Genomic DNA, 12488 nt, shown 5'->3' with positions numbered 1-12488 from the left:
AAATGCTTAGAAAGCGAAACAGCCTTATTGCTGATATGGAGAAAGTTTTAATGATCTGGATGGAAGATCAAACCAACCACAACATTCTCTTAAGCCAAAGCCTAATCCTCTTCAATTCTGTGAAGGCTGAGAGAGGAGGAAGCTGCAAAAGAAGAGTTTGAAGCTATCAGAGCTTGGTTCCTGAGGTTTAAAGAAAGAAACTGTCTTCATAACAAAAGTGCAAAGTAAAGCAGCAACTGCTAATGTAGAAGCTGCAGCAAGTTATCCGGAAGATGTAGCAAAGATAGTTAATGAAGGTGACCACACTAAATAGCAGATATTCAGTGTAGACAAAACTGCCTTCTATTGGAAGAAGATGTCATCTAGGACTTTCCTAGCTAAAGAGGAGAAGTCAGTGCCTGGCTTCAAAGCTTCAAGGGACAGGCTGATTCTTGTTAGGGGCCAGTGCAGCTGGTGAGTTTAAGTTGAAGCCAGTGCTCATTTATCATTCTGAAAATCCTGGGGCCCTTAAGAATTATGCTAAAGCTACTCTGCCTGTGCTCTAGAAATGTAACAACAAAGCCTAGGTGACAGCACATCTGTTTACAACGTGATTAGTAAAATATTTACTAAATATTTTAAACCCACTGTTGAGATCTACTGCTCAGAAGAAAGATTCCTTTTGAACTATTCCTGCTCACTGTCAATGTACCTGGTCATCCAAGGGCCCTGATGGAGATGTACAAGAAGATTAATGTTGTTTTCATGCCTGCTAACCCAACATCCATTCTGCAGCATATGGATCAAGGATTAATTTTGACTTTCAAGCCTTATTTAAGAAATTCATTTTTTAAGTCTGTACTGCCAGAGGTAGTGATTCCTCTGATGAATCTGGGCAAAGTACATTGAAAACTGTATGAAAAGGATTCACCATTCTAGATGCCATTAAGAACATACATGATTCACGTGAAGAGATCAAAATATCAACATTAACAGGAGTTTGGAAGAAGTGGATCCCAGCCCTCGTGAGTGACTTTGAGGGCTTCAAGCCTTCAGTGGAGGAAGTAACTGTAGATGTGGTGGAAATAGCAAGAGAACTAGCGTTAAAAGTGGAACTTGAAGACGTGAGAGAGCTGCAGTCTCATGCTAAAACTTTAACGTTGCTTCTTATGGAGGAGCAAAGAGAGTGGTTTCTTGAGATGGAAACTACTCCTGGTGAAGATGCTATAAAGATTGTTGAAATGACAAAGGATTTAGAAAATTACATAAACTTAATTGATAGAGCAGCGGCAGGGTTTGAGAGGACTGACTCCAATTTTGAAAGAAGTTCTACTGTGGGTAAAATGCTATCAAACAGCATTGCATGCTACAGAGAAATTGTGAGATGGAGAGTCAATCGATGTGGCAAACTTCATTGTTGTCTTATTTTGAGAACTTGCCAGAGCCACCCTGACGTTCAGCAGCCTCCACCCTAATCAGTCCACAGCCATCAACATAGAGGTGAGACCCTCACCAGCAAAAAGATTGTGACTCGCTGAAGGCTCAGATGATGAGTAACATTTTTTAGCAATAGTATATTTTTAAATTAAAGTATGTACCTTGTTTTTTTATACATAATGTTATTGCACTTAATAGACTACAGTACGGTAACTTTTATATGTACTGGGAAGCCAAAAAATTTGGGTAATTTTACTGCAATATTCACTTTATTGTGGTGGTCTGGAATGGAATCCTCAGTATCTCTGAGGTATGCCTGTATGTGAGAAGATAGTAAGTGCAGTGAAGGAAAATAAAAAGGAGAAATGATGTGTACCAGGGTGATGAGGGATGTTACAATTTGTATTAATTTCCTGTAGCTGCTGTGACAAATTATCGCAAACTTGGTGGCTTAAAATAATAGAAATTTATTCTCTTACATTCCTGGAAGCCAGAAGTCTAAACCAGTATCAGGGGCCCAAATCAAGGTGTCAGCAGGGCTGCGAGCCCTTTGGAGGCTCTAGAGTAGAATCTGTTCCTTGCCTCTCCCAGCTCTGATGGCTTTTGGCATTCCTTGGCTTGTGACCACATCACTCCAGTCTCTGCCTCTGTGGTCACATTGCTTTGTCTTCTATGTGTGATTTCCCTCTGCCTCTGTCTTATAAGGACAGCTGTAATTGTATTTAGGGCCCACTTGGATAATCTAGGATAATCTCCCCTTCTCAAGATTCTTAACTTAATCATGTCTGCAACGTATTTGCCTTATAAGGTAACGTTCATAGGTTCTAGGGATTAGTTGATGTACATCTTGTGGGACATTATTCAACCTACGACAGTATGAATTGTGTGGTCCTCAGACTGGTCCTCATTGAGAAGATAATATATGAGCGAAGACTTGGATGGAAGTGAAGGAACAAGCCATACAGATATGCTGGATCAGCTAGCAGATGCCCTGAGGCAGGAACATGCCAGTTGCTATAGAAAATATCTTTTTTTTTTTTTTTTAAGATTGGCACCTTAGCTAACATCTGTTGCCAGTCTTCTCTTTTTTCCTCTTCTCCCCAAAACCCCCCAGTACCTAGGTGTATATTCTAGTTGTGAGTGCCTCTATGTGCTATGTGGGACGGCACTTAAGCATGGCCTGATGAGTGGTGCCATGTTTGCACCCAGGATCCAAACTGGCGAAACCCTGGGCTGCCGAAGCAGAGCATACCAACTTAACCACTTGGCACGGGGCCAGCCCCAGTATCTTTGGTGTTTTCTTTCCTCTTTTCATTCCATTTACGGGCCAAAAAAACCACTCAATTTACACTTTATTTACATATGCATGTGTATGTATAGGACATGGTTTCTGGCTCTCAAAAAGCTCAGTTTACTAGAACATAAATACATGTCTTTGAATGTTTTAAGTGCTATATTAGCGTTTCTTTTTTTCTTTTTTGGGTGAGGAAGATTGGCCCTGAGCTGATACATGTTGCCAATCTTTCTCTTTTTGCTTGAGGAAGATTGTCACTGAGCTAACATCTGTGGCAGTCTTCCTCTATTTTGTATGTGGGATGAAGCCACAGCATGGCTTGATGAGCAGTGTGTAGGTCCATGCCCAGGATCTGAACCTGTGAACCCTGGACCGCCGAAGTGGAGCACACAAGCTTAACCACTACACCACTGGGCAGGCCCAGGGTTTCTTTTTAAAACCCCTTTTATTGAAGAATTATGTATATAAAGAAATGTGCAGAAGTCATAAGTGTAAAGCTTGACGAATTTTCACAAAGTAATTACACCCATTTTAACATCAAATCAAACAAGAAGACATTTCCAGAATGCCAAAATCATCTCTTGTTCTCCCCCGAGTTACTACCTTCCTGAGGATAACTAGTCTCTGACCTGTAACACCACAGAATCATTTTGCCTGCTTTGAACTTTTTATAAATGGAATCATTGTATGTATTCTTTTGTGTCTGATTTCTTTTGCTTAATATTATGTTTGAGAAAATCATCTGTGTTATTCAATGTAGGTTGTAGTTTGTTCATTCTCGTTGCTATATAGTATTCTACTATATCCAAATACTATAATTCATTCTATTGCATATAGTCATTTGGATTGTTTCTAGTTTGGGACTATAATTTGTGCCGTGAGCATTCTTGAACATGTCATTTGCTCAATGTATTATGAATTTCTGTTTGGTATATACCTAGGAGTGGAATTCTGGGTCATGGGTTAGGATTTATTTTTAATGCTAATGCTCTCAGAGGAAATACAGGAAATACTAAGAAAATAAAGTGATATTTTAAAACCTGTATTTTAGAAAGACTGAATTATGCATTATATTTCTTACCCTTAATAAGCATGTCAGTAAGCATTTAACGCTTTTTAATATCAAGATAGAAAAGCAATAAAATAGTAGAGAGATGAAATGAGTTTCCACCAAATATTTGGTGAAAATTAGTAAGGGTATGATAAAAGAAAAATTATGTTTGTTATTTTAAGTGCTTTTTTATATGAGTTTTTAAAATATGTGATTGAAACATTCAGATATTATGCTCCTTCATATAAATATTTCTTTCTTTATTTCCTTAAATTATAGGAACCAGATGTTAAAAAATTAGAAGACCAACTTCAAGGTGGCCAAATAGAAGAGGTGATTCTTCAGGTAAAGAAAAAGCTGAATGTTTAGATATTTGGGTTTAAGTGTTCAGAGGCACAATGTATAGAGGCACAAAACTGACATTCTAGAAAGAGAGGAAAATGGAATTTCTTTATTTATATCAACCCATCAAATATAAGACTAATCACATATAGGAAATACTTCTAACATGGGTGTGAAAGTTAAATATTTATCATTGGTTGTAACTTGAATTTATGAGACTGCTGTTGGAAGTTTGGAGTTTGATAACTCTTTGAATTAATCAGTTCTTGTTAACTTACCTTAGTTTAAATTAGTAACACAATATTACTGTTATTTGAATAATTTCATCTTTTTAGATGCAAATGCTTTTAAGTTTTAAAGGTGTAGTATATTTTTGTATGGAAAAATACAGGTCTTTTGACTCATAAAATTAAAATAGACTTTTATTTTTATTTTTGACCATTGGATTAACACATCTATGCTGGTAAGAATGCTGCGATTTTTAATTAAATCAGGGGAAATGATGCCTTTTTTAAAACTAGTTGTGTATTTTTTCCCCAATTACTAGTAAGATTAAACTTTTAAAATGTTTTTGTATTTCCTGTTTTATAAATTATATCATTAATATTTCACTCTATCATTTGTTTTTAGTGTTTTTCTTATATATTTCTTTGAGTGCTTTTTAAAATAAAAGAGAGATTAACCTTCAACTTTTGCCCATGTTGTCTGTACATTTCTTTTTAATCTGTTCTTTGTCTTTTGTCTTCAATTGAATGTTTTCTCTCATATGTAGCACCCTTCCCCTGAGATACCCCCCCCAAATTATAGATTTAGAATGTCTTCCCTTCATAGGGGTCTGATAAATACTCAATTCTGTTTCATTTAATTTTTACAGTTTTTTGTATTTAAAAATGTCACCATTCTTAAGTTTGTTGTCTTTTATCAATGGACAAATAAAAGGAGATATTGGGTAATATTGGAGATTAGGGAGGTATGTCACCAACAGACATGATGTTACAAATTCAAAAGAATTGTTAGATGCCTCTATTAAAAGAGGAAGAGGGTATTCCAACAGCTTTCTGTGAATGTGAACTGTTTCAGTCATTCAAGGGCCTGTTTTTCTGGCTTTTCTATTCATTTGCTGGGTTGATGTAGTGTTATGGGAACTTGCTGCAAACTTCTTGTTCCTCTTTCTTTTCTCCCTGATTTCACTTTGATCATGACTTTAGTTTAGTTGATACCGTTATCTATCATACAATTATAGTCTTAGGGTACGTTAAGTATTTTTAAGCTAGTTGTGCAGTTCTCCACATTTTCATGGGCAATATTAAGGTTAAATTAATTTTAATAATGTTTTATTTAATATAGTATATCTAAAATATTATCACTGAAACATATCAATGTAAAAAAAATTTAGATATTTCACATTCTTTTTTTATACTAAGTCTTTAAAATATGGTCTGTATTTTATACTTGCAGCACATCTGAATTTGAACTAGCTGCATTTCAAGCGCTCACTCAGTAGTCACATGTAGGTAGTGACAGCCATATTGAACAGCCCATTTCTGGAGGGATAATATGAGAAGAATGAGGAAAGGATAGTGTTAGAAGCCAGAGAAGAGGGAGGGTGTTGGCAACAGGAGCCATGTGTAGCTGGGTCCAGCTCCTTGAAATAGGGCTGACTTCAATGATGTTCAGGTCCCGGCACCCTCTCAACACTGTACAGTACCTTGGGGGCATAGCGAAAGCATGAGTGTTCAAGAGACCCAGGCCAAAGGGTAGTCAGGGAAACAGCCATTCTAAGGGATATTTTTAATCAGCATTTATACTGTTTTCTCATTTCAGCATTAGTAAATAACTCTGCCCCTAGATTTCCATTAATCTACTCTTTAACTCATTGTATACATTTTAGACTGTTGCTGCTCAACATAGATTGGCTGTTCTGGGCCACTGACATAAATGAGACATTGCCTTTTAACTATAGAATTATAGGCTCTGATAGAGTCTAAGCACTTATTCTGTTTGAATTTTTTCTCTGATGTCCTGCTAAGTGTTCAACAGTGTTCTTCTAAGTTAGCCAGAGTTGTCATAGGTCCTTTTGTTGTAGAAAAAGTGTGAAATAAAAAGATACCTAAAATATATTTGCTAAATATGTTATAAATTGTGTTTGAAAGGAAAAATTAAAGATTACATAATCTGATTAAGGAAAGTAATTCAATAGTAAATATTTTTTGTGCACCATTGTATTCTCTTACATTCTGTAGATCACTGTTTTACAAATTTATAGGTCTCAAGTGATTATAGGTCATGAAATCAGTTAGATCGGTTGTGACTAGCATTTTTTAAAAAGTAGAATAGAAAATAGAGTGTATTACAGCTAGTAAAGATAATGATATTTTTAGCTTTGTTTTGCTTATATATGTGTACTGTGAATCCTTTAGTAAAATGTATTCTTTTTACTAAGGGCCATGATAAAATAAAATTTGAAAGTCATTGGCATAGATTAAGAGACATGAATTTATAGTCTAACGGTGAAACAGACAATTATGATTGAAAATTCATCACCTAAACTTTTGAACACTCTAGTAGCAAATTTTAATCAAATAGAAGAAATCAAAAGCCATCCTTTCTTACTCATGATGATTGTGTAGCTATGAGAATTAAGGTAATTTAATAATGTTCAGCATTTGATAGTGGAACAGCCTATTATCAGCTATTAATATGAAAGTAGTAGCTGTAATAGTTATATTTCACTTTTTAGCTATGATAAATATCTATTAAACAATATAATCAAATGATCTTTTTAAAAAATTTTATTAACAGGCTGAAAATGAACTAAGCCTGGCGAGAAAAATGATCCAGTGGAAACCATGGGAGCCTTTAGTGGAAGAGCCTCCTGCTAACCAGTGGAAATGGCCAATATAACCCGTAATAAATGCCTTGTATGATGATGGGAAACTGATGTAATTAAATGTTCCATTCTATTAAGAATGTTTCAATATTATTGACATCTTATATCATCAAGAAAATTCATACAGAACATATTTAAGAGACATGTTCAAATTGATGAATATGGTAATAGGGCCTTGCGAATCACTTTTTGATTTATAAAGCATTCATTCAAATTATTTCAAAGATGATATTTTTTTAAACAGAGAGGTTATGGGAAGATTTGAAAGTTAGTCGGAAAAAAATGCTATTGATTTTCAGTACAGAGGCCATGTTCAAAAGGTGAAGTATTTTTAGTAGTATCTTCAGCACATAATTTAATTTTTTATTCTGAAAAAAGCAGAAAAGGTACTTAATTATTATTCTTGTTTATACAAATTTATAGGTTACTGTTTGAAGTGAAATAGTAAAAACCATCAAATTAGAATTCACTCACCCTGAGCTAACATCTGTACCAGTATTCCTCTATGTTGTATGTGGGTCGCTGCCACAGCATGGCCACCAATGAGTGGTGTAGGTCCACGCCCAGCAACTGAATCCAGGCCGCCGAAGTGGAGCAGGCTGAACTTAACCACTAGGCCATGGGGCTGGCCCGCCTATCATTTCTAAATATTCATGTTTGATATTTCTCATCTTCAAAGATAGCACTTTTGGTGTTGTGTGTGTGTATGGGAGCATGTGTGTGTGTGTTTTGCTATCTCTTGTAACCAAGCAGAATCAGAATTTTCAGAATAAGAAAAAATGCTGTATTTTTCCTTTTCCAATATATTTCTCCCCCTATAGAGCTGTAAATTGAATGCTAAATAAATGTTAAGTTGAAGTGGATTGAGTTACTTTTTAGCAGTCAAACTGAAAGAGAAAGCTTCTATGGGGGAAATGGGAAAAGCATTAGAGGGAGAGTCAGAAGTCTAGGGGTTCTCATTCTCATGGTTCTAGTGCCATCACAGACTCAGAGACTAATTGGAGACAAGTTGTCAATCTCTCAGAATGGCCCGTTTCCTTCTCTATAAAAGAAGTTGAATTTATGATTTATCATTGCCAGTTCAGTTCTAAACATTTGCTTTAATATATAATACGTTAAATTTATTGAGGTCAAAATATATGATCCTAAAGCATGTTTGCATAGATGCTTTCAAGCTATTTTTCTAACTAACCATGTTTTCAGGTCCTTTGGGCACATAAAAACAGAAAGATGTCTTGATGTGCCTTTGTCATACTTTCAGCCCCACTTTCTCCCAGATTCTTCGGCGTCTTACATATTTCACCAAAAGAAGTCATGTGGCTGTTAATTAAAGGGGACCTTATTGATGTTTGTATTAGAAATACTAGTTGTAGAATAGTAGTAATGGTAATAATATAATGACAATAGCTAACGGTTGTTAGTATTTGTCAGTCACTGTTCTAAGTACCTGACCAATTTCACTCATTAAATGTGCACTGCAACTCTTAAGAGTGAGATCCTGCAAATTATTTCATTTTCCAGATAAGGAAACCAGAATCCAGTGATATTAGTGTTCCTCTGAAATTGTGCAGCATGTTGACGCTGGGGAAACTGAGGCAAAGTGAGGATGTGATAACACACCCAAGACCACATAGGCAGTAAGATGTGGAGCTACATTTTGAACCTAGACAGTCTTGCCCCAGAGCTCATGCCTCTAATTTTATTCTTTCTGAATATACTTGGGGTGCTATCACTCCTGCCTACACTGTATGGGCTGCACCAAAAGAAGCTAGATCCTGCTTTCTTGACTTTTTGTGTCAAAGTACTTACAAAGAACAAATGTGAACAGAAGTAGTAAATTGGATTTCGTTTTGTGCAAAAATCCTCATATGGATCACAGACAGGTAATGTTAATGGGGTAGGTGTCTGAAAGCATTGTGGTGTGGTCCATCATTCTTTTTACGTTTACTAACTGCTATTCCAGCTGCCCCTACAACCATACAGCTGATTGTTTTTACTTCTTCAAATGTTGTTCAGTTGCTTCCTATAAATTTCCAGATTAAGCTTCCCTGATCACTTTGCAGATGATTCTTCAGTGTTGCTGAGTGGCTTCTAGACTAATTTGAGTAATTTACAGAAGGGCTCATTTCAGTTCTCCCTGGGCTCTTCATATGTTTCATTCAGGTTAATCACCTATTCCAGTCACTTCAAAAGCAAAAGAAGCTAATCAATTTGAGCTTTGCAAACAAAGAAGAAAATGGCAACAAAGTTGATGCCCCCCTTCTATCTGTGGACTGAGTGCAGAATATTCAAATATATGGGTATTCTTTCCTTTGGGATGAAAATGGCTTATGTCTAGTAACCATATCATTTTTCATTCAACTTATAATGATTCTGAGAGTGAAAGGAAGTAGTAATAATTTCATAAGGATAATAGGTATAAACCCTGACTGTCCTGGGCAGAAGAAGTAGTCTCATCTGAATAGAAAGAATATGATGCCCGCAGTGGCAGCCATCTTGTTCCACCAAGCCTCAGGTCTCATTGTGTCCTTTCATTCTCCATTATTCCACCCCCACCTTTCCCTCAGAATTGGGGGATGGAAGGACCGTATCTTTGTCTTATTTCCTTTTCTAATCCTAAAGTGCAGTTAGAAAAGTGAAGCTAATTCAACTTTTTTTGTTGTTATGATGCCAAGCAGATTTGTTTGTGCACAAAGCAATGAGGATTAAGATACTAGATAAAAAGGAAAGCAGTTTTCTGTCAAATGGAGAAGATCAGGATTCTTAAGTGGCTGGCTTTGGGATCACTACGATGGGAGGACTTGCTGTGTTGCCTTCAGAAGTTGTCTCTTTACCTGATGCTTCAGCAGGCTTTGCAAACATGCCTTCCTGCTGGGCCAGCTCTTCTAATTCCTTCTGACAGCCAAGATGGTAATCCAGGTAGTCTATGTTCTGTTTATCCAGGAGCTCTCCTGTGAAGTCTAAGAGATCACTTTCACTGTTCTTAGAAGCCATGATCTTGAGGTCTTGCAGGACCTTGCTTAACATGTTCTCCAACTGCAGAGCAGACTTCAGAGCTGGTGTGCCACTTCCACAGTTATCTGTATCAGGCCTCTTAAGCACCAGGAGGAAGATGCTGCCCTCACGTTTTCTCTCTCAAAGGAAGAAAAGTCAATGTTCTGTATAAGAAGATTCCCACATATATGCTAACAACGTTTTCTTTTTCCTCCCAGCCTCTATGGTTATATAAACAGAAGCTGAAGAAACCTATGCAGGTGTCTTCAGGGGTCTAGGGTAAGGTACCAAGTCGGCTGAATGTACCATGAGTAGTTTGCTTCTGAGAGCAGAATTTCCTTTAAAACTCAGTACTCAATGGAATTGCAGACTATGCTACAATAATAGTAATACTAACTTTTTGGGAAAAAAGTAAATGAGAAGATAGGAGTCTGGTTTAGAGGAGGATGAAGAGGTTTATTTTAAATAGAATTCACAAGAAGTCAAAGTGGGAGTGTGATACAAGATTTGTGTTATTGACAGAGACTAGAGATTTATTTAGAAGTCTTCAGAGGTAATAAGCCAAAACTCTAGTTAGTGATGGAAAGTAGTGAATTAGCATAGACTACCCCTAAATCCCAAATTCTTAACACAACAGAAGTTTGTTTCTTATTCATATTACATGTCTATTGAGGGTTGGCAGTGCTCCAAAGAGTAACACAAGGGGTCCAGACTGAGGATGGCGCCATCTCAACACATGCTTCCATAGACATAGCGGCCGGGGACAGGGAACCTGGCAAATCATACATCGAAACCAAAAGGAAACAGAAAACCAAGGGTAAAAAGTATTCTTAAGTATGCTATGGAACTCACAAATTTAGCTGCCCTGCATTGCTAATAATGAATTTTCAAAATGATCTTTAGGTTTATATTAGCAGCTAATATTTGGAGGGTGCTTAAATGTAATTTATAGCAGATTAGCTTCTTTCTGTATATGACTCTAAATGAAAAGCATTGCAGAGATTCTTTTTTGGGATTTCTCATGATCTTTAACTTTTTTTTTTCAAGTGAGACTTTTAGGCATTTCTAAAGATAAAATATTACTATTTTGTAATATTTCATTTTACTCTGTTTTTTCTATAACAAGATAGTTGAGTCTATTTCTCAGGGTAAATCAGGTCCGTAATTCCCTATCTAAATTCCAAACTCCAAAAGTGTTTGCAAACAGAAAGTTTTTTCATAACTCATTTGGAAGCATAATCTGACATGAATTGACATAAGGCTATTTGTGGTCTTTATCCCACATGTGAATATGGATATATTTTGCCACAGAAGTATTAATGTATTTGATTCTGGACTACTTCTCTACATGCACTGAAGGTTACAGAATATACAGTATATGTCCATATTGCCTTTCAAAAATCTGAAAAAAACCGGAATTTCAAACATATCTGTCCCTTAAGGTTTCAGAAAAAAGAATATGGATCTGTATTTCTGGTCTCTTAACAAACTCACAGAGGTATTATGAATCAAATTTAATCCATCTAGATAATTTCCAAAACATAACTGTCAACTCTTTGGTTTTCTGCATTATTCTTCTGACTTTTTTTCTAATTCATTTATAACAAAGTATGTTTTAGCCTGAAGTAACAATGGGAAATATTTTGAAATGCTTGATTTCAGATAGCCACTAGGTGGCATGTTTGTAAAAATAAAAGCACATTAAAAGAACTGTTTATTGTATAAATAAATGCTGAGATAAATAAAGGTAGATGTTTCATGAGAAAGATAAGTTATTTGGGGCAATAAATGCTGAGAAAATGCATAGGTTTATTGTGAAAAATAAAATGGAAAATGCTATTTTAAAATTACTTTTTCACTTTCAGAATTGAGAGTCTTTTTCCTATTGGTTGTTTTCAGCTTGAATTTATATTTATTTTGTAGAACCAAACAGCTATATATTTGTGTGTGTAGGTGTGTGAGTGAGAGAGAGAGAGATTTTGATGTGTTGTTAACCTTTCCAACCTGCATAGACTACCTGGGAAGCCTACCAGTTAAGTTAGGCTCACATTGTAAGATTAAGTTGTACAAAATCATCTCCACAGCGAACTATAAATAGATATGAACGTATAGTGGGTGTCAAGTCACATTTAACACTGTGAAGTACTTGAAGTTCTCTACCGCCAGGTTTTCTTCCCTCTATCTCCTGCCTCCATACCTAAACCTAGCTTTTTCATACTGTCCTTACCATAGAGAACAGTGAATGATAAATTTTAAAGAGGAAACCCAGAAAGGTGAGTGTTTAAAACCAATGGAATTCTCATTACTAGTAAAAGTTAAGATACCTTATGATTTGGGGGATGGGAGTGGGGAGTGTTGGGAAGAACGTGCCTGCACACCTCCCATCGCCCGGCTTCCCCATGAAAGACTAACCCTAGTGGCTATCTGGCTATCTGTATTCCCTCACCGGCCACCCGCCTCCCCCACTCCCCCCCCCCCCCCCCGCCGGCCTTTTCTCTGCA

General features: G+C 36.4%; 1 protein-coding gene across 1 annotated transcript in view; it reads left to right on the top strand.

Annotated features, from left to right (window-relative positions):
- Window positions 1-7856, top strand: part of NDUFA5 (NADH:ubiquinone oxidoreductase subunit A5) — a 34805-nt gene extending 26949 nt beyond the window's left edge. The window contains exons 5-6 of the mRNA XM_070616467.1: window positions 4041-4106; window positions 6906-7856. Of these exons, the coding sequence (XP_070472568.1) occupies window positions 4041-4106; window positions 6906-7007 (168 nt within the window). The 3' untranslated portion in view covers window positions 7008-7856. The remainder of the gene's footprint in view (window positions 1-4040; window positions 4107-6905) is intronic.
- The last annotated feature ends 4632 nt before the right edge of the window (window positions 7857-12488 follow it).

Source organism: Equus przewalskii, chromosome 4 (assembly GCF_037783145.1).
Source record: "Equus przewalskii isolate Varuska chromosome 4, EquPr2, whole genome shotgun sequence".
NCBI lineage: Eukaryota > Metazoa > Chordata > Mammalia > Perissodactyla > Equidae > Equus > Equus przewalskii.
This window is presented reverse-complemented; position numbering and strand designations above follow the sequence as displayed.